The sequence below is a fragment of the Nannobrachium achirus genome (genome assembly GCF_963921795.1).
Source record: "Nannobrachium achirus genome assembly, chromosome: 22".
Classification (NCBI taxonomy): Eukaryota; Metazoa; Chordata; class Actinopteri; order Myctophiformes; family Myctophidae; genus Nannobrachium; species Nannobrachium achirus.
The window spans coordinates 22,912,869-22,935,783 of NC_137829.1; the positions used below are offsets into that span (position 1 = coordinate 22,912,869).

At 41.9% G+C, this 22,915-nt stretch overlaps 3 protein-coding genes across 4 annotated transcripts in view; 1 reads left to right on the forward strand and 2 right to left on the reverse strand.

The window, feature by feature from the left end:
• LOC308307337 (disco-interacting protein 2 homolog A-like) overlaps positions 1 to 656 on the reverse strand; it is a gene marked incomplete at its 5' end in the record, with an annotated part of 135,222 nt that extends 134,566 nt beyond the window's left edge. Inside the window, 1 exon segment of the mRNA XM_080752543.1 lies at positions 533 to 656. Within this exon segment, the coding sequence (XP_080608669.1) occupies positions 533 to 656 (124 nt within the window).
• Positions 657 to 3,833: 3,177 nt separating this feature from the next.
• Positions 3,834 to 9,208, reverse strand: LOC308307501 (CASP8 and FADD-like apoptosis regulator; the record flags this gene model as incomplete). Its single annotated transcript, XM_080752767.1, has 9 exons — positions 3,834 to 5,053; positions 5,211 to 5,715; positions 5,879 to 5,957; positions 6,089 to 6,159; positions 6,333 to 6,402; positions 6,501 to 6,571; positions 8,331 to 8,466; positions 8,635 to 8,740; positions 9,078 to 9,208. The coding sequence occupies 9 exons, from the start codon at positions 9,206 to 9,208 to the stop codon at positions 4,924 to 4,926; spliced, it is 1,299 nt and encodes a 432-aa protein (XP_080608893.1). The 3' UTR covers positions 3,834 to 4,923.
• Positions 9,209 to 10,920: 1,712 nt separating this feature from the next.
• Positions 10,921 to 22,915, forward strand: part of LOC308307374 (hyccin 2) — a 55,437-nt gene continuing 43,442 nt past the window's right edge. For both annotated transcript variants that reach the window (XM_080752611.1, XM_080752610.1), the window contains exon 1: positions 10,921 to 11,044. The gene's annotated coding sequence lies outside the window, so the exon portion shown is untranslated. The remainder of the gene's footprint in view (positions 11,045 to 22,915) is intronic.

Genomic DNA, 22,915 nt, shown 5'->3' on the forward strand with positions numbered 1-22,915 from the left:
TTGTCATTGTACCACTACCAAAATCAAATAGGAGACATGAATGTCAATATGGGTGTGTCAGCTGGCTTTGCTAGGGACATACAGTACATGTACATCTTTTACTATCTAGTCAAATGGGTTATTTGAAACCCAGGACTTCCTGACTTCGTCTAAAACCTCGGGGCAAGACAATAAAAAATAGCCTCCCTGCAGGACGGCAAACAGTTCTGCCTGATTTATCCCATCCATGATTACTTAGCTATGTTTACTTTGTTTACCAGTCCCGTGTTGTAGTAGTGTTGTTGTCAACCCTGACAAGCAAACTATGGCACAACTTAAAGGAGTGGGAATGTCTCTCAGAGACGATAAGGGGCTTTTGTTAACACGTTCCTAAAACATGACCCACAGAACCATGTAAATGGGCGGCCGTGTTGGACAAATACAGGAGCAACGTTCAAAGCCCCAGATAGATTGTCAACCCATTCACAGCATGATTTGGGCGCTCCACCACAGCGTCATTAACAGCCAGTTTGAGTGCATGTTGTCAATTTACCTTCAGACAGCTCCAGCTCGAGCTCCGCAAGCTTCTCCCGCAACTCCGCCGGGAGGGTCATAGCGACGGCCGGTGTGGGCTCCAACATCATCATGAGCAAGCCGCTAGAATTCCTCTCGGCCATGGCGCTCCAACCGTGACGCGAACGGGGAGTCGAGACTCGCCAAGTCCCGGTGACAAAACCGGCCAGAGATATCTTCTCCTCCTGGGTGTGTTTGAGCAGAGAGGAGACGGAGACAGGGTGGTGGTGCTGCTTGCTAGGCTCGCTCGCTCGCTCCAAAGGCATACAGATGTGTGAGAAAGCCCCCTGCGCGCGTCATGACACAGACGCTGGCCGACACTCCTTGCGAAAGTATATTTCCATGATATGGCGTTAATCACAAAGGGCAAAATCTTGCCCCGTCCTTCCGTCTCTCACTCCCGTTCCTTGAATTGGGATGGGAACTCATTCAACTCTTTACTCGTCCCCACGGCGCAGCAGTAGCCATTGCATCATAGCAACAACAGCACAGCACAGCAGCCCATATCATGCGCGTTCACGTTGCCTGCCTCTAGTGTGTGTGTGTGTGTGTGTGTGTGTGTGTGTGTGTGTGTGTGTGTGTGTGTGTGTGTGTGCGTGCGTGTGCGCGTGTGTGCGTGTGTGTGTGTGGGAACAGATGTAGAGACGATTCCGAAGTGCCGTCTGCTCTGATTGCCGCCTCGCTGTCATTTCACGTAACTTGGCTGCCCCCTATTGGCACTAAGGCGCACTGCACCATGGTTTGTAGTACACTTGGCAAACAGTCAGGCATGTGCCAACTGCCAACAAAAGTTAGTTGATACTTTGTGAACAATGTTTTAGCACAGTGATTCTCAACCTTTTCAGGCCGCGACCCACAAAATAATCATATTTTAACTGGGGACCCCCTCACCCTGACGAGCACGAAATAAACAAAATAATGTGAAAATAGCAGATCTAAATGCTCGCAAGGTGTTGTGAGCATGATGTAGATCTGCTATCTTCACAATTTCTGCCTCTAATATTTGACAATTTGGCAAATGTTTATTTTAGAGGTATTAAAAGGTCCTTAAATTCAATTGTCACTTTAGAAATGTGCATAGGCCTATACCCTCTATACAATTAAACTTTTTTGGGTTGTTTAAAGGGGAAGACCACCCATTTTCAATACTGAACTATGTCATTAATATACCTTAGAGGAGTTGTGTGGAAATTAAAAAAAAGTTCCCCCTCTTCTGTGTTGCCTAGAACTGGAGGATTGATTTTAGGGTTTGTATTGTAAATTACAACTTGATGACATCACACATTGTACTTTACAATACAAACCCCAAAATCAATCCTCCAGTTCTAGGCAACACAGAAGAGGGGGATTTTTTTTTTTATTTCCACAACTCCTCCAAGGTATATTAATGACATAGTTCAATATTGAAAATGGGTGGTCTTCCCCTTTAATGTTGAGTGAGTAAAACAATGTTGATATTAAGTTAATCATCTGGGCTGGGGACCCCCCAAAATAATTTGGGGACCCTCTGGGGGTCCCGACCCACAGGTTGAGAACCACTGTTTTAGCAGACAGTGGCACTGATTAATAGACACTTTATTTTCTGTTTACTAAAGAGCCGGATAGTTATTGAACCACTTATTTTAACAAAATAACATCAGTTACAGCACCCTTAAATTATACGTTTTCATTGACAAGCATGCATCGAAAGTTAATGTGATGGCTCAGGGTAGAAGACAGGGTTAAGCACATGTCATTGGATTGGTATCCACAGCCACAACACCAAAGGGGGCATCCACGATCTGGTACCCCTCGCAACAAATATGGTAGTGGAAGTTTTCATTCTACTTCTCTCTGCCACCATAATGTGGAATGCCCCGACATCATCCATTAAAGGATGTGAATCACAAAACTGTCCTGCAAGCATCTGTCAAAAAACTACAAGTGGATATAGATTATAAATCCCATTGAATTGAGGGGTCTTACACGGTTCTTCCCTTTTCTCCTCTGTAAATATAGCTATTTGTATTTGTTGATGACATGTATTAATGTGTTACTTCTATGCTCTGATTAATTGAATACATAGGACCATAATAGAAACAAGTCCAGAGACCTTTTTTCTTATTCTTTTGGGGGCTTATATTGATAGAACAGTATAGACTGACAGGAAATGGAGAGAGAAATCTGGAGTGTCACACAGCAAAGGTCGTCGGGAACGGGAATCGAACCCACGACACGCTATCAGGCTGACATTGCAGCCTGTAGGCTGCCCGGCCCCGGACTACCACGCCGGCTGCCCAGGACTTTTATAGCCCAAATGTTTTACTGTACCTCCGTGAATCGATAAAAAACAAATTGGTGTTTGTCAACATTTCATGTTAATCTTTATTAGCTTATGTATTAGTCATATGACTATCAGTGAATGAAAAAGTAGTAAGATCAGAATACATTGCAACGATATCTTTCTATAGAACACATCTGGTATATGTTAGCTGCACTATGTTCTTCGTCTATTAAAATAAATGAGTTAGTATAAATACAAACAATATAGAATGTTCAACATAGATATCCTTAATCTGATGTCATGGCAGATTGTGTACAGCAGTACACTATTGTGCTATTGTGCGTTCAAATGTCTTACATTAACTTATCGAGTAATAAATACTTCATACATACTAAAATTACAGATCACTCTGTAAAAATAACATTACTTCAATTTAGCCCAAGATTTGCAATAAACAGCCTAAAACAGGTATCCCTCCTCTATCATAATCTCCCTATCCTACCTACCCCTCGTATTTAGATTGTGTTTGCCTCCCCTACTTATTTTTCTTTTATTTCTTAAATTTTTTCTTGTATAACAAAAGTATAAAAAATATGCAGTGGACAGTGGAAGTAAATAATTGTGTGGAAGATGATGAAGGAGACATTCCTATAGAGCATGGATTGTCAACAGGGGGTCCGGGATCTAAGGAGTTACTACAGGGGGCCGCCAAAACTTTGTGTGATAAGAACTTGAGGGTTTAAGTGGTTAAATGTCTGAAAAAATACATTACATACATTAATCCTACATATTAATTGATTAATAAGATAATGTGTAGACAAATAAAAGGTAAAGTAGCTGCCACCACCGCAGAGTCTGCGGCTTCGAATCCACTGCGGTGCATCAGGTCGAGCATTTATACGAAGACAATGTTCGGGGGAGGGAAAGCTGGGTGGGGAGGGTGATGTTTGTCACTATACACATACTCTTACGGGCAGGTACGGCACCTGTCAGCATGGAGTGTTAGGCTGGAGGAGTAGGACGGTCTACTCCACGTCCTCCCGGTAGGGGCTCCTCCCTGGCAGGTGAGCCAGTAGCAGTGAGCACAAAATGTGTGTGGGGACTGGGGAGGCATCAATTGGCATAACAACTAAACTTGGGAGTAAAAAAGGGGTAAAATAAATACATTACTTTACACAAAACTGATGATATTATATGAATTAGTATAGTGTATGAAGCTGGTGATAGTGCTGTCAAACAAGTATATGAAGCTATCTATGAAATCTATGAAAAAGTTTAACCTGCAATATCATTTTATACTAATATGTAGTAGGGATCTCTGCTTCATATCTCTCTCAGCTAAGGGGTCCTTGGCCTGACAATCATTGAAGATCCCTGCTATAAAGTATTAAAAAAAAAAAACGAAAGAGAAAGAAGCACACAAATAAATCATGTAAAAAACAGAACAAATTCTTTACAACAAAGTAAATAAAAATAAAATAATTTAGAAAAGCAAGTATTGTTGTGGAGCAATACTGTCTGCAAGCAAAAACATCTCACTGTTATTGCAATACTTCAAATGATAGTACAGATTGGACTTTTAAATTGGATTTGGGTGTTAGCACTCAGCAGTGCCAGTAGAGGTCACTATATACATGGTTATACAAGTCTTCATTGGTTTAAAAATATCTGACTGAATGTGTCTAGGACTGTAGTGTGCAAGCAACTAGAAACATGTATGGTTGCCGTGACGCGAATTTCGCAAATTAATTTCGTCTTACCATTTGAATTTTCCCCATTCAAGTCAATGGGGAAAATTAATTCACTAATAAATGAATGGCTATATATGGAGATCTCTGTGTCAGTCCTCCATATTTGGGAAAAGTTTAATTTAATGGAGACAATTAATTCACACACACAAATAAATGTATTATAAATTAAACTATATAACGTATCTCTTAGCAAAATAGCACGTGTGTCCCGATGAAGCCGGACGGTTTGACATATGGCTCAAGTGCGTGCCACCAAAACTGAGTAGCGTGGCAAAAGAAAGTTTACTTAGGAGACGATGGAAGATGGAAGAAGAGTCTGGTTGCCCTGCAGGGATAGGATGATAAGCAACATCACCCTTATGGTAAGTAAAGATTCTTCCTTAGAGTATGTTTAAGGTCAACGTTGTATCTTTCTGCTGGATTCCTCCTGTTGTGATCATAGATCACCCCATTCACTTCTGTATGGATTTCCACAATATTCATTTTCCTGTAAAGATATAAGAAAATCATTTTGCGTGATTTTGTGCACAATAAAAGCACCAACAGAACTTTACAGAAGCACCATTCCAAGATCTAATGTTACTCTGCTGAAAGTATTTTATTCATGACATTAAAATTCTTACTGGGACTGTACATTCCATTACCTTCTTTGCCCCCTCTGAAGCGCACCAGTCAGCGCCTGGAGATAGACCGAGTGGTGGTCACCTTCAGCCAGTTGGAACTCGTCTGTCCAGCAGTGACTCCACAACACATCGGCATCTGTGGGGACAACCTCCCTTCTGGACAGACAGTCCCTTCCATCTGTCTCTAGGTCTGCATCCCTGTGAGCTGCCCTGGAACAGATCTGTAGCTCAGGGACACTGTACCTCTGGATGAAAAAGAGTTTGGGCTTGCCGGCCAGCATGGGGCAGGCCTCTGCGTTGAAGAGGTGTCTGACTGAGTCCAAGCGCAGACCGAAGAGGTTTGACTCTGTAGCCAGGAGATCAGTGTCTGTCCCCCGGCTGATGATGCAACAGACAAAGGCACTGGCGTTGTGGTTCTCTCTCTGTCTGAATATCCCTCTGAGGACTGAGAGCATGTCATCTACACCCAGCCACTTGTGCAGGACCACCTTAAAATGAAGACTTTTGAAAGTATGTTCCAGCATCTCTGAATGAATAAGGGAAGAATGTCAATACAGTGCCAATATGAGATATGAGACACATTTAAACCCTTACTGACAATAAATTGACAACCTATTTCAAAGACACATCCTGACTGATAATAATTGAGGAGTTTGACTGTAGTCATGCAGCATTGTGTGGTGTCTCACCTCCATCACTGCCAACGCAGTCTATGATAAGGCATATTCCTCTGGGATCAGAATGAAGCTTGTACTCATCCAATGCACTCTGCAGAATAAAGGAGCAGGAAGAACATAGTTTTGTAAATATATCTCACAGATTGGATGTGGCCTTCTTGAAAGAAGATGACATTATGCAACAGGGTGATGTCCTGAAGAATACAAATTGCACAAAATTACCTGCCAGTTTTGCCTACTTTCTGCAAGTACCACTGGAGACTCAGCAAAGGAACCATGATGTGAACGCACATCTGAAATACAATGAAAGTACTGCATTGAAAGCTTGAGCTGATTCTGATGCTCAAGTTTGACGTATGAGCAAAATGGCCACTGTGTATAACCTGGAAAGCTGGTCAAAAAGTGTCATACCTCCAAAGAATGACAGGTAAAACATTGGTGAATAATAATTTGTGAAATTACTTACCAATGTGATGAGAACAATCTTGCCTTTGTTTGTGTAGAAGAGGTAAACAATTTGCGGTGGGATTTGATAACTGTAGAACATAAATTAATTGTTATTATGACATCTGGAGAAAAAGTATACGTTACATACACAGCATGTTAACCAGGTAAATAAACATTAATGACTTACAGGAGCTCTGAATCTCTGCTGTTGAATTATTTGACAAGGTACAGCTGTCTGTGTTTGAGTTGCTCCAACTACTGTATGAAAAGCACACATTGGGAGAAATAGCATTATTTTAAATGAAGTAACATTAAGTGACAATATTCTTTCTGGATTATTTATTTCTTTGTGATTGTATCCCTAAAAGCAGTGTGAAAGTGCCATACATACAGTAGATAAGTGCTAATTATGTTATGCATTTCTGTCCCCTACACTTAAAACAAGAAATTAATTTATCTATTTAACCTTTATTTAACCAGTAAAAACACACGTGCACTCACGCACACACACACACACGCGCACACACACACACACACACACACACACACACACACACACACACACACACACACACACACACACACACACACACACACACACACACACACACAGACACACACACACACACACACACACACACACACACACACATTAATTCTCGTTACAAGTGTGAACTGGCCAACAGAAGAGGCAATACGTGTTACACAGCTCAGCCAGTAACAACACATACAAGACAGTAACAATGACAGACATATAACATCCGTAAAAACAATACACACTAGCTAGGAAGCTCAAGGAAAAACAGAGAAACTATACAAAGTAAATGTCAATGAATTGAATACTAAGGACGGTGGACCTCCAATGGAAACAAGATCGCAGGGCTTTTTTGGGGTGTTCCTTTTAGGCAGGGTGTTTGACTGAACTTGTGCTGTACTACTTTTTTATTTATTTTGACTGTACTTGTACTGTTCTTCATTTTTGTTAAAAAAATATTAATATTCAACTAGTAAGACACATCAGGGCGACATGTGAAGTCGCCCTAAAGGGCCATCTGGCCAGTGATGTACCTATATCGGACCAGTTACCCATATATGGAGACCCCTGGTACCCATATATGGAGATCCATGTACTGTATATGGAGATATGTTGTGAGAGCCCAAACATGCTTACTCGGTTATTCTTTACGTGAAAGTCCTATGACGTCTATGACATCTGACATCATACCCTTTTATGCCCATACATGGAGATCCCTGTCTGTAGAACCAGCCACACAGATATGGGCTGTCTTGGCCATCTGTCTTGGCCATATATGTATTCTGTTAGTGTGGTATGTGTCAGATGTGGCCCCCATATGAAGTCCTGTTAGATATGGGCTTAATATTGATGACATCAGGGAACTCCAGCATATATGGGCATAAAAGGGATTCTGTTAGTGTGACATCACAGTGAAGCCAGAGCGTGATGTCAGAGCGGGAAACCCATTCTGTTAAGAGTGGTTCCCCTGACATAACGGTCACTGTGATGTCAGGGGAACCATGCACATGGGGAACCACATGCTCTGATGTCACTGTGACACAGTGACATCAGAGACATCAGATGATGTCAGAGTGACAAACCCATAGAACCACCACCCTGGCCACAATATGACTTCCGGTTGGTTCTAGCGGAAGTGGCGGAAGTGCTGTGTTTAACGAAAGTTACGTCATGCGTTGTAGTCTTCCGTTGAAATTCTCACGGCGGAAGTTGAACAGTCTCTGCCTGATATTGTCACCAGGCTTTTCTCTTCGCAGATGAGTAAGCCTGGCTACATGAGGCTATAGAACCACAGTGTAAGGCGTGATATAGAGATATACATACATACGGACAAGCTGTGACTGTTTACATACTAATCTGTGACCTACGGTCGCAATAAAACTATAAAAGCAACAACATTTCAAAACTTGTCAGCTAAGATATTATAAACTATGTCTAACAATATTGCAACACAGTAGTGGAAAAAGTTAAATCAGCACTCACCTGACCTCTGGTACATAGACACTTTTTTGGCCAAGTCAATCCTGTCAATGTTTCTCAAACATTGCTCTATAAAATCCACCCTCTCAGGTGAAACTTTGTCCAATTTCTCCAGTTCAACAGCAACATCAAGGAAACTCTGTTACAGAAACGAGGGAGAAAATTACCTTCGGTTAAAAGTGAAGTGGATCTTAATACCAAAAATCCCCCACCCACAGTGTAAAGAATGTTATTACATAATCATGCATACTGGAATTCAGTGACATACTCATTGTGACGTGAAGGGAAACTAGATTCTTGCTTTTACCTTGGTTTGGTCTATCTTGTCTCTGGGTAAAGTACCACTCAACAAAAATGTCACACTTTTAAGGTCTTCTGTGGCCATATTCTCGCTTAGATCTGACATCAGTACCCTGTGAAAGTTTATGGAATGAGTGATTATTATTATAACTGTTGGTTTGAATGTTTTTAATAACTATGTTCTATCTTGACCCATGTTATACAGTGTTAACAACACCAAAACAAACATTGTATAATGAAGATGATATCCTATGCAAAGTACTGTGTTCTATCCGTCTGTCTTTCAATGTTACATGATGAGATACTGTACATAAAGTGGTTCCTGTGTAAATAAGCCGAAAAGCTTACTAGGATCTACTTTTAGTTGACCTTTTACCAGTGATTTGTATTGCATCAATCAATCAATCAATCAATCAATCAATCAATCAATCAATCAATCATGCCTCTCACCTGAATCTTGACAAAACATGCCTATTCCCCAAGATCCTCTCCACCTCCTCCCTGTTAGTTCTGAGCACCTTCTTCAGAATATCAAAACGTTTCAGGGCAAACACCAGTTCCCACAGGAACAGGGGATCCATGTGAACCTCGATCAGCTGCGACTGTATCATCTCTTTCACACCTGCCACGCTACTGTCCATGTCCAGGCTTCCACACAAGTACAGCGCCGTCCTGCATTCACCTGTGCTGAGGGCAGCAGTTATTTCATTAATCGTTTGAAGGACTTCACCAGCCATGAAGGGGAGAAGCACGGAACTGAAAAATGAAGACAAACACATAGAAGCATATAGGCTACATCAAATTAGGCAATTCAACTGGAACTGTATGGGGAAAGTCTCAAAATGTGTTGGCAAACTACAATTACTAGGTGTAACATGATTGTAACCTACCAGAGGAGATTATTAGCCATGTGTAAACAATAAACCTGTTATAAAGCCATACCCATTATGTCCGTGAAGGACTATAGTTTTGTTAAACAGACTTAATAAATACAGTATTCAGATATAGTCTAGAATTAGCACAGTAGGCTACCTACCGTTTAGAAGTTAACGTTGAACGACTGAGGATAGAGAAGACGTTTTTAAAATAATTCCAAAGCTATATGGATAGCCAAATTTCCTATGACGCATTTCGGCAGAACCATGACGACTAATAAGGGAAGTGGTCTTAAAAAACCCTGACGCGTATCTACTCGATGCATAAGCCTATTATAGCCTAAATACTGGACATTTTTTAGCTATTTTATAAAGTCTATATTGGAAACAGAAACAGATACGTTGCTTAGCCGTCAGTAGATAGGATCTAGTACCCGGGTGTAATTTGCTTTGCACAAAGTGAAAGTGAAACTCATTGCCCAAGGTCGCACTTCACCAACGGACACCAATGACAAACCCAGAAATTGATAGCTTGAGGCTGACCATAACCAGCCACCATGCAAAACCTATTGAACATCTAGATTATTATTAGCCTTATAACTTTAGTCTTTCTCTCTCTCTCTCTCTCTCTCTCTCTCTCTCTCTCTCTCTCTCTCTCTCTCTCACACACACACACACACACACACACACACACACACACACACACACACACACACACACACACACACACACACACACACACACATTAAATAAACAATATGAAAATACAGATCCATCTAGTGTAAAAGTGTTTTTCTTGTTATATGAGATACTTAAATGGTTTCCTGTGGAAATAAGCTTAGTCTTTTCATGGATCTCCTTTTAGTAGACCTTGTACCAGTGAACTGTACCGTCATGAAACTGTACCTTTTCCTATGCAAACTTCTAATAAAGTCTTCAATCAATCAATCAATCAATCAATCAAACAAACAAACAAACATTATATTTCTTGAAACTTTCATATAGGCCTATTCTAGATACAATGGACATTCAGTGAATTATTCCAAACCTTTTTTTTTGTTAAATTTTAGAATTGTTATGGCATACAGCTCATGAATATCAAAAGTCCACAAAACAAGGATTTATAATAGAAAAATTAGTTGCTTGAATTCCAGTGGGAGGGAGGTTTCCGCAGTCAGTTATGATTTGTGGTGCTATATGGCATCTGCAATGCTTTTTTACAAAATAATCTAATTTTCTGAGATGGATCTGTAAATAAATATGTAATACCTAATATGCTTAGTTTGGCTCCCCCTTGCTTTCCTACACCTTAGTGCATGTTCAAATAGTTCCGCTAAGTGTGGCCAATAGCAGCGCGCTGTGGCTCAGCAGTGTGGTGGGCAGATCATTGGAAGGTGCTGCTGCTCCTGCTGCATTCATTCTGAGGAGGAGGAGGATATTCGACCTGGCCCAAGTCCGCTTTGGCAAATCCGAGCCTGCGGTGCACCGCTCCACGACACGGTGACCAGATGACATTACTGTAAACGAGGATTCATCTTGGGGGTGAGTATTTAGATGATTGCCCGGGCTGCCGCTACAACGCACTAGTTACGGGGGTTTTCTGAAGACGTGGTCGCAGTGTGGACACATGATCAAGATGTGTGGATGTGAATGGATGGATGGAGGAAGCATTGGTTCGGTTGTTATTGACAGCAGGCAGCCGTATAGCGGCTCCACCGAGGCGCTGATGAAGAAGACGCCAGTCATTTCGGCCTAGTCACGACGCCACCGGGTGACTGACTGGCTGGCTGGTGAGAACCTGGACGATGCCCAAGCAGAGCCTGGCTGGTAACGACCACAACATAGCTGCGGCTAAACGGCCAACACAAGCTAGCCCACTCAGCTAGCAAAGCGTATGCGTTACGTGTCAGGCAGGCTCTATGGGCAGGCTGGTCAGGCTTCCGTGACTTGACCTGCACCGATGTTTGTCGCTATAGCTTCATTTTTGCACCATCTTACGTGCGAGGGAGTCGCTTGCCCAAAACAACTGACCTCAACTGATCTAGCTATAGCTTGTAGATCAGCGCTTCTTGGCAAGCGACACAGCTTGTGTTGTTCACGTGTCTTCCCCTTGCTCAGCACTGCTGGCGGCAGACGTCGATATAAAACGACGTGTATAATAGCGTTACGTACCCCTCCTTGTAGATTCTGTTTGTGTTTTTATAATTGCCAAGCAAACGTTGTGTTGTTGTGAAAAGCCACCATCCCAATCTCAAGCAGTGACACTGGGGGGCAAAGATGTAGCTGAAACTGTGAAGATCCATCCAGATAATTCCATGCCATCTGCTGCTCATTCTCAATCATCATGATCCTCTCCTCCTTCTCCCTCCCTCCACTCTGCTCCTCTGCCATGTGTTTGGGGACTAGTCTGTCATCAAGAACAGCCATCTATTTCAGACAGAGAAACTCCAGTTCCCCACTTAATCTGTCATCCCATCTCCAGGAGTTTCTGCTATGTGCTCCAAGCAGTTATTGATAAGCTATTTTGCCTGCAGCTTATTCTGCTCTCAAGTATTAGTCCCTGTCTGTCCCCCAGACCCCAGTAGTATGTATGCCTGCCTATGTTCTTTGCCAGAGGCAGAAGCAGCTCTGAATTGTGTTAGCCAGTATGGTGAAGTCAGTGAATTCACATTAAAAGGATTCGGTCGACTTCAGTTGGGAGTCCATTTCTCAAAGACACAATTCAGCCTTGCAGGAGAACATGTCAACTGTTTCATGTCAATGCAGTTGTGGGTCCATATGCTATTTATAGCTACATTGGTAGCCTGGTGCTTTAGAAGGCCACTTGTTGATGACTTAATACTATAGCTCCATCTTCTCTTGAAAGTTTAACATGCATATTATTATTATGTATCATTATGTGTTGTTGCATACAGGAAAAATGATTGTTGTTTCAACATCTCAGCTGCTGCTGCTGCTGCTGTTGTACTGTACATACTGTACACTGTGACGGCCCTAAGCCTAAACATTCTGTACCACTGCACGGCCCAGTGTGTGTGTGTGCCCTGCCCTGCACCGCTCCAACCACTGCTGCCTCCCACCCACGGGGGACACGCACGCCTAAGGGATCAAAGCTGTAATTAGCTCGCCATGGATTAGCAATGGGGACTGTTATGTTCTCCACTGTACTCACTCCTGCTGAGGATCATACAGGCAGTGGGTGATCCCCCCCCCCCCTCCCAAGATTGCAGTGGTGATGGTTGTTGTTCCTCAAAGACCAAGTGAAAACACAGGCCCCAGATGTTCTCTAAAACATGACTATTCTGGAGAGTTGGTGTAGAATGCTATTTCACGAATTGATTATATGGCTGCAACTATCGATTATTTCCTCAGTGATTATTCTTTCCATTACGTTTTCGATTAATCGAGAAGCAATGAAGCATGTTTATTTATTTGTAAATGTTTTATTATCAATTGATATTATATTGACTAAATCGATTAGTCTGATAAAATGCTTGAACTTACTGTAAGCCCTATTTAATACTTGTTGTATTGTGACTGTGAGCTTGTAGATCGCTTACTTTGTTATAAAAAATACATTTTTTAAAGAAAAATATCAATCAATTAAATCATTAATATCATATGTCATACATTTCTTTTGAATAACCAATTTAATCGATTAGTTCAACTGCTGCGCTACTTGCACACCTAAAATGATTGTTGCTTTCCTACTTCTAGTCATTCAATGACATAAACTTGTGCTTAACATGGCAGTCAGTGGTGGTAGTAGTCCTGTCATTAATATGCTGTGCCGTGGTGTGCAGACAGCCAGGAAGCTACTTGACATGTAGCTGTCATGCGAACAGAATGCCGGTGGTGGTTCTGCTGTGCTGACTCCAGGTATTCTGATTACATCTCAGTGATGAACACTTATCTCTCCTCCCTCTCTGCTAGAAGCCTTGTCTTTCAGCCAAACCACCAGATATCGATTCGCAGCATGAGACGTTCTAATATGGAGGTTGAGTACTTTTATTCCCTAATGTGGGAATTCTACAAGAAAGACGTTTGCACCTGTGACTCGTGTTTTGGAATGTAAGGTCACTCCACTGTCTCCGATTTGGCATGGCTCGATGCTTGTGAATATGTCTCCCCGGGGGAGGAAAGGTCTTTATTTTCATCGTTCAACTCCTACGAATTTCTGACAATATTTCATTGTGCCCACAGGCTGTCGTCCTATGACTGACTGCAGACGTCAATGGATAGTGCTATCATTGCAATGTAGCCCTAGTCGATAACATACCATGTTGGAGGCTTAAATGGTTAACCTTTAATCCACTACCCTGTGCTAGACAGACAGAACATGTAGCTGCTGCTGAGGTTACATTTTCATTTTCCTTATGGTAATGTTCCTTAAGACATTTGATGAAACCCTAAAGAGTGAAAACTGGTAGTGATGGATAGATAATGGAAACCTCAAATCAGTTCCTCGTCAAGTTGATGGGGAAAGAACTGAAATGGGTGGTGGCTGGCTGGTAGCACTGTGATTCAGTTTAATGGAAAACTGTAAAGCCCAGAGTAGCCGCTGTAGTATTGACTGAACATGATCTGTGTTATTGACAAGCAGCCAGGGCATGCCGACAACGACAAACAGGCCCTCTGCCCATTGGGGACAAGGCTCCCATTTCCATTGGACCCTGGACTGATCGTTTTTTTTGTCTAACTGACTGTGTACATATGTGTGTGCAGGATAGGGTGATAACAAGAGGATAGGCCAATGTTTTGTTCAACTCCAGGTGAGGGAAGTTGGGAACCCAGAGTACTTAACTGTGTGTTTTCTTTTCACTACATTCATTATTACAACAGAATTTACATATTTGTTTTGTTTTACCTCCCATCCCTCATCTAACATCTGCTTGCAAAAGCAAGCTGGACTTGATGCGTTAAAGCAGTGATGATTATAGGCATGTACCCAGTGGTGTGTTCCATGGCATACGCCAGTGCATAATGCCTATCAGATACGCTACTTTGAAAGGTTCACGAGGGTATACGCTTTTTCAAAATGTTTTCGTCACAGCATACAGCGCAGAAGACCCAAGTAGGTAGTCAGGTAGAACACAGCACTGCATGTACCTCCCTCACTGCTGCAGTGGTGTAAAATACACATTTGATTCAAAAGTCTGGTCTCTCTTCTGACAGGACCAACTGTGGCTCCTTAACAGGAGGAAATGACATCCTGCTGTTGACCCGAACACAATGGACGTCAGTCGCAGAAAGTGTGCGCGCGTGTGTGTGTGTGTGTGTGTGTGTGTGTGTGTGTGTGTGTGTGTGTGTGTGCGTGTGCGTGTGTGTGTGCGCGTGTGTCCACCCCACAGGCTTTCTATCATTTTACACTGTCTCACAATACACCAGGAAGTTGAGCATGGTGGGATTGCCAATGTTTCTAACCTGAGATATCAGGTTTCCTCCTACTTTTTTTGAGTCCCCATTCTTTTCCAGTTCTTTTTGCTTAGCTTTTTCTTCTGCTCTGTGTGCCAGTCACGACTCTACCCCTGCCTGCTGCCTTAACTTGAACACATGCCAGTCCAGTTGATTTGAGCCTAGGAGCCTTTGAGTTATTGCCAATAATGTGTTGTCATAATAACGATGGAGCCTACGTACGTGAAAGGAAAGTGTAGGCTTCTGCTGAAACAAGCCATATCAGCTAGGGCTGTTTGTAGAATATCAAGGCTTGTGTTGTTATGTTACCATGGCTGGGATATTCTTGGGTTTTAGGTAAGCCCTTGGTGGTAATAATGTCCCTAGCTAGTGATATTTTATGGAGATGGAGGGACCATTTCAACGTCGTCCAAGCCAGAGAACGTGTAACTTTTTGGCTTAACAGCCAAAGTGACTAGTAGATTTAAAAGACGACCAGCCAGTCAGACCTATTTTTTACCGTAAATAAGCATAATCTAATAGACAACTGAAGCTATTATCATGTATGAAAATTTAAAAATGAAGGAAGTTGGCTCCTAATTATTTTACACACCAATGTGGCTGGTTAGAAGTATGGTAAGTCTCCCTGTCTCACCAGCTCATTAATAAATAGAAAATACTTTTTCAAGTTGGGATACCAGAACTCACACAGGATGATACAGTTTTAAAAAGTGGAAATTGTAACTGATGATACAAAGAAATTAGCAGACAATTTTGGAACCCAGAACACTAAAATTAAAGCAGATAAATGAAAATGAAATGAAAATGTATTTTTGTTTTGTTTATTAAAAAGTTTGAGGGACTTGGTAACCAAGACCTTGTCGGCTAGCTAGGATAAATGCAGCAACACATACTAAATACTTTTAATTTAGAAAGAAAACCCAGTCCCAGGCATTCCCTCCCAATGCTCATTAATGTGCCTACAGTTGTTGCCAGCAGCAGGCCATCACTGATCAACAAGCTTAATTTCCATTCAGCCTGCTGCAGTGGGATCCACCACTAAGCCAAAATGTCTATTTTTGTTTTTTGAGGCTGTAGGATGCAATTTGATTTAATACCCATTATGAAACTCTGGGACAGGGGAAATTGTGGGGCCTACTAGATAGATAGCCTAGAGGTATGTGAGTCTCTTTGCTACATACTGTACGCTACAGCACCAGGGTGCCTACTTTCAGCTCACAATGCAGGCACACATTTTGTTTTTCTGAATGGCAGGGTTAGGGTTAGGGAAGAGAAGCGCTTGTAGGCATTTAGCATGCTCTTCTGGATGCTCTTAATCCAGAGCGATTTACAATAAGCAAGGACAGCTCAAGGTAATAAATCAAATGCATTGCAATAGTAATCTAGGATAGTAGGTAAACCAAGAACCTATTGTCAGTCTAACAGTAGAATAACAAGTAAGATGCCCTAAGGCCAAGAAGCAGCTGACTGAGCAGCGTTCGGTTAAACTGTGTTAAAGCATGTAAAGCCACAGCCAATCAGCGACGCGCCATAGACCCATTTGAGTGAGTGTTACACCATATGTGTTACTTACAACTTTTTGTGACCTGCCTTCATGGATGGAATGGGAGGGAGGAACTGAAGTTAATAGGTAACGAAATGTTGTGTATTAGCGTGACTCACTGACATGAGCGTGACTCACTCACGGACATGAGCTGGACGTTTCATGCTAACTGCGACCTGACGGTCACTACCAAATAAATCTGTCAGTCAGTACATTGAAACTATACACACTATAGGATGCCAGGTCAACAACAAAGACCTGGCATCAGTCAACCGAGTTGGCAAGCCGTAGTGGATGGAATACATATCACCTGTTTCAAAATTGCACATATGTGACAATGCGAGACGTATGCACAAAGTTTTAGTGGAACAAAACCAGCGCCTGCTTGTCCTTGACATGAGCAGGGTGTTGAGGGAAACAACAGCAGTGCTCCCTTGTCTGGCTTGTAGGTGTTCCCAATAGAAGAGGCGTTCCCTAAGCGCCTCCACACATTGCAGATGGACCCTTCTCACCAAGCCTCCTACTGTAGCTGGCACACTTCCCACAATGTATTCAGCAGTTTTCGCCAGCTCCCTGGCATGTGGGGGTTGTATTGTAGTAACACACCCCCTCTCTCTCTCCTCTGCCGAGCCCTAACTGACCCCCTTGCCAAGTAGGTTTTTTCGCCTTATGAAGCTGCCCAGTGGACTTGTGTGTGTCATGAATGCTCAAGGTGGCCCATTGTTGGAGGAGCTCTTTTTATGGCAGTGTCATGTTCTTCTCACTTACCCACATTCAAGCTTAACGTGCCCACACATGCACACTGTCAGCATGGCTAAATACTGTGGAATTAGTAGCCATGTGTCTCCAGTCTTGAGTCTGAGTCAGTGAACTTGTGACTGGCTTCAGCTTACTAGAGCTTCCATAAGTCAAATTGTTCTGCACCGTGCTAAATCTCCATGTAAAATTGTGTGTGCCAGCAAAGAGGCTCATTTGTTTGGCCGTGTTTGTATCACATATGTGTGTACTATGGGTGTAACGATATAGTAACTGAATCGAAAAATCGATTTTAATTTGCAAAAGCTAAATATCGTACCGTTTTGACTTTGTATCGTTTGAAATGCAGATAATTCCAATCCTATTGTTAAAAACATGATCAAGGTTTGGCAGGATGTTCGGAAATATTTGTGTGATACCATCCCCATTTCTCGCTTCAGCCCGATTTGGGGGAATGAGGCATTTGTCCCGGGTAGGGCGGATGGAGGTTTTAAGCTTTGGGCTGGAAAAGGAATCAAACAACTAAAAGATGTTTTTGGCAAAAATAAAACTCTGCTTTCATTTGAAGAACTGATGGCCAAATTTAATATTCCTAGAACACACCTGTTTAAAATTTTCCAACTCAGGGACTTTATAAAGGTTAAACAAGCACAGTCTCTGACGATCCCTCCTCTGTCGATAATGGAAAGAGCTCTCATTAGGAATCCTTTTGAACGGGGCATCATATCTGGATTTTATACTCTCCTGGTGGACTTCTCGCCCGAAACATCTGAATCTAGATTTAATGCCTGGAACTCTGATTTACAAGGGGAACTAACAATGGATGAGTTTAACACAGCCTGTGAGGAGGCTCAGGCACAGACTAGTAATACTCGTTTAAAATTGCTACAATATAATTGGCTGATGAGGGTGTACATCACGCCAGAAAAAATAAACAAATCCTAATATCCCAGACACTTGTACCAGATGTAACGATGATAAAGGCACTCTGTTCCATTGTTTGTGGACATGTCCCAAAGTAAAGGAGTTTTGGGAGGAGGTTAGAAAGGAGTTACAACGGATACTACTTATAAATATAGAGCTAGACCCAAAACTCTTCCTATTAGGCCTTTACCCGATTGGCCATAAGATAAAAAATTGCGAGATAAAATTCCTGAACCTTGGGTTCCTACAAGCCAAAAGGATTATCGCCCTTTCATGGAAAAAGACAGGGAAACCTAGCATCGCTCAGTGGTTTAGGGAACTATCTTTGTGCCTTCCCTTAGAAAGAATCACATTCACTCTCAAAAACAAACAAGAGTTATTTGAGAAAATATGGGGGAATTTTATTCATTATGTCAAGGGCAACGATCTTTCGCATTTGATGGAGGAACCGGGAGTAGGGTAGACGTTTTCCCTCTGCAGCCACTTACCCGGCCTTGTGGCATGGGAACCTGGGTGTTGTTGGTATGTGTGCTCTGTATGTCAAAAGAAAATATATAAATTGTGATTATTGTTATTTTTGTAATTGTGCTGTTGTTTATTTTTCTTTATATTGTCTTGTGGTTTTGTTATGGGATTGTTTTTGTTTTATGTTTTGTAAAAAAAAGAAATATGTTTGATGTTCTCTGTTAAAAGAAAAAAAAAACTCAATAAATATATTGTTTAAAAAAAATGCAGATAATCGGTATTGAATCGTTTTGAAATGCAAATAATGGATTTTGTGGAAACTAAGTATTTGTGCCTTGTATTTAGCAATTTTAAGAGAGAAAATGAAAAAGAGGGGTATAATTACCTTTCCATTCCATACAGCTACTCGTGGTCTATCAATAAATGTATGTAATCTATATGTTCATGTCGAGGTGCGGGTTTTTTTCATATGTGTTGACATATAATGACTTTGCTAGAGAATCACAGCGTTTACTTAATTATATCCATAATAATAGATTTTTGACACGTTTCACACAGATTTAATTTCTTTGCTATATAGTTACTATATCGATTTTAAATCATCGAATCGTATCATATCGCCATGAATGAACCAATATCGTCCATGTATCGTATCGTCAACCATGTATCATGATGCGTATCGTATCGCTATTAAAATGTATCGTTACACCCCTGGTGTGTCCACAGATGCACACAACATTTGCGTAGAGTGCACCTGCATGCCTCAGTTCCTGCCAGGCAGAAAGGAAGGTAGACAGGAAGGATGCTCCTGGCTTTCACCTGTGCTGATATTCCCTCTCATTCCCCGCCCTCTCTGATTGGTGTGTTTGTGTATGGTATGTGTGCGCTGTGTTTGTGTGTTTGTGTACTTAGTTCCAGTGAGTACTGGCCCATCCCAACATGTCTGGCCCTGCAGCTGCAGCAGAGCTAATTTTAGCCTAGGATGTGCGTACGCCTCAGTTCCCCTAGCCTGGCCTGTGAGAGGCTGAAGAAGAGTGCGAGAGAGAGAGAGAAGCTTCCCTCATCTCTGTTGCTTACTCTTTCTTGTTCTCCTTCTGTTTATCTTCCTACCACTCTCCCTTTGCCCCCTTGCCTACTCTCCTTCTTTAACACCCTCATCTTTTTCTTTGTCCCTCCTTCCTTGGGACTGTGAAGGTAACCAAATAGGTCTGTGGTATTGTGAGTCTTAAGAACAAGGTATGTGTGTTCGTGTGCATGTATGTGTGTGTGCGCATGCATGCTTGTCAGTCCAGGGGGCAGCACTATTGAGTTCCGTTAAGTTATTGACTAAAGGTCAGAGTCTCCTACTCTACAGATTAACTGAGGGAGAGGGGTTAGATGTTGCTTCTCTCTTGACCTTTACCTGTTTAAGGAACGCTGTCCATTTACATCGTTGTTCCTCTGCCCAACCATTGACTGAGGTGTGTGTGTGTGTGTGTGTGTGTGTGTGTGTGTGTGTGTGTGTGTGTGTGTGTGTGTGTGTGTGTGTGTGTGTGTGTGTGTGTGTGTGTGTGTGTGTGTGTCTGTACAGCGATCTGTACACACTTCTTTATATTGTGTGTGAGAGAGTGTGCGTATACAGGTACGAGATCTATGCATTTCTGTACAGTATGTCATACTGTACATTGTATGCTCTACTCCTTGCAAATTCAGAATACATGAGGGACAAACATGCAAAGTAATATACGATATATAATTTACACTTCAGATGGATAGAGACTAAAGAAGGCCTGCAGACAAACGCACTGTGGAAGGGAGAAGATAAATGGAGACGGAACAATATTTGCAGAAGAGGAAAGACAAGTTGAGACGTTTGTGCCAGTACTTATTTATGTCAATTTATGTTTGGAGCATCAAGTGTCGAACGACGCGTTGCTCGACGAAAGTGACTACAAAAGATGTGTTGCAGAGGACGTCCGCCGACTGTGTCGGAAAAGTTCAAGGTACCAGACGCTTGATAATGCACAAGACCACATTCACCTGACGAGGCTGTTAGTGAGTCTAGGACAGTATGAATCAGTATGAATGACGTTCTCATATTTCAGCAATGCGTAGCAACGCATCACTCGACACTTATCGCTCCAAGCATAAATTGCCCATTAGTCTGGTGTTTTTTTACTGAGTGCGATTCTCTTCAGATTATGTATTTTCATTTTAAGCCTGATACATACTTGGTTGTAGGGTGGTGTATAAATAAAGAAGGGAGTAAAATGAATAATGCTTGTAGTACTGGTAGCCGGACAGCCTGTTATCCACTCATCCCACATTCATGTAAGCTGGTGATTATATTGTTAACATCACCGAAAATCCCATACCAAAATTCAGACCCAGTAAAGGTGATATTTGTGTTCCACACTTATGTGTTGGCTATTAACTCAATGACCGCCAATATTGTTTTTTGACATATGTCGTTCCCTACCACACTTTCAGAGATTTTCATTAACCTTTAAAAAATCATATAATATTCAGCGTTGCTCCGATTTGTGGGAGCCCTCAAAAGATGCCCACGAGTGTCCTGGAATTGGAAAATAATCCCTGTCCACTCGCAACGATCCACTCGCACCCAGACGCTTCCGCGTCTGGGTGCATCCCCCCTTTCCGACATGCTGCCATTCCGACATCCCCCATTCCGACACTAACCCTATACCTAACTAACCTCAATGGAAGTGCCGCCACTCAGACAATTTGAAGTCAATGTCGGAATGGAGAGCAGCCACCTCGCGTTCCACCACTCGTCCTAACACTATGAGTCCCTTCCGGTGACCTTCCGGTTACCCCGGAAATAATTGGTGATCCATAAACTAGCGAACAGCGCCATCCAGCATAAAAAATAAAGGACTCATGAAACTCGTCTGTGGCAGCCTGGACCATTGGGAATAACTCCTGAAACTCGTCCGACAGCATTACTGTAAATGAGTTAATAAAACTGCTTTAATTCTGTCAACATCCCAGCGGAGAGTAGCTGGTTCTGTGATGCAGTGAGTCAGAGGGATGGAGAGATTACCACTGACTCATTCAGTGTGGTCAGATATTACAATTAATCCACTGCCTTTGGGAAAGTGTTAGATGTGTGTTTGTGTCTGTAACTCTAAAGTGTGTAAAAGAAAAAAACACTAGCAAAATAAAAACAAGCTACTGTAAGTAGCATTCCTAATTGTGTTTGTCTGGGTGAACATGTTGCTGGAATACTTAGGGGCTGTGAACAAGTGAGTGCATTTGTACTGTATGCGTTTGTGTTCACTGTTCTATTTGTTACTGACTCACTGTCTGTGCTTACACGCAAGCACAAGCATGAGTGTGTGAGACGAGCAGGAATGAACTGTTGACTGCGTCTCATACTAGTACCTACCTGCCTGCTCGCCTCTCGTTGAACATAGAATTGCTCCCCGTCCGAAAACACGGCAGCAAGCTTACCAACAAAGCTTTTGTTTTACAGCATTATTGAAGTTTGTTTGACATGAATGATCAGTGATTTTGCATCAACACACTACATAGACAACATTGCATAGCTATAGCATGTTTGTGAAGTAGTACAAGAGTAAGCTTTTGACTTCTGGTTGGATGATAATAATGAGTGACGTCAAAATAACAGTGACTTGGGCTTGTGTCGTAGCTATGTAAATAAATTGGTGGTATGTGTGTTTTTGATGAATAACAATTATGACAAAGCATAGAACGTAGAACAATTCCATTTATTTTAATCAGTCTTTGTAAACAAGGTTTCATTTACTCAAGCATAATGGACATTTCTGTTGGTCAGAAATAACAGGAATAGGAATAATTCATAGATTTCTGTAACTTATTATGGTCTCCCTCCAAAGGCCCATTCTGAGTGTTAATTTTAAGTTTTTCATGTAGTATGTCATGAAGATGTGACATTTGTATGTTGTTTTTTTCCTTTGGCAAGATACAGTTTCAACATGATTATAACCGTAATTATAAAATTACATTGAATACATGTTAAATAATATTTTTGTCAAAAACATTTTTTTCTTTTTTTTTAAGACAAAGTTAAATCTTAATTTCTGAGCTGGGGTAACAGCCAGTGCACATTGGAATTGGTAATTATTAAATGAGGGGAGGAAACGGAGTAATCTGAAAGGGCAAAATCAAAGGAGGAAAGAGAGACAGAAGTGGCTTGAACAGAACAGGGCTTGCTGGGGTTCAATAATTCATGGCTGACTGAGCCTTTGTGACCTTGAAAGATCGCCGTGCAGGACTGCTGAAACCTGGCACTGCTCATTTAGAGCTGTGGGGAGTAGCTGGGACAC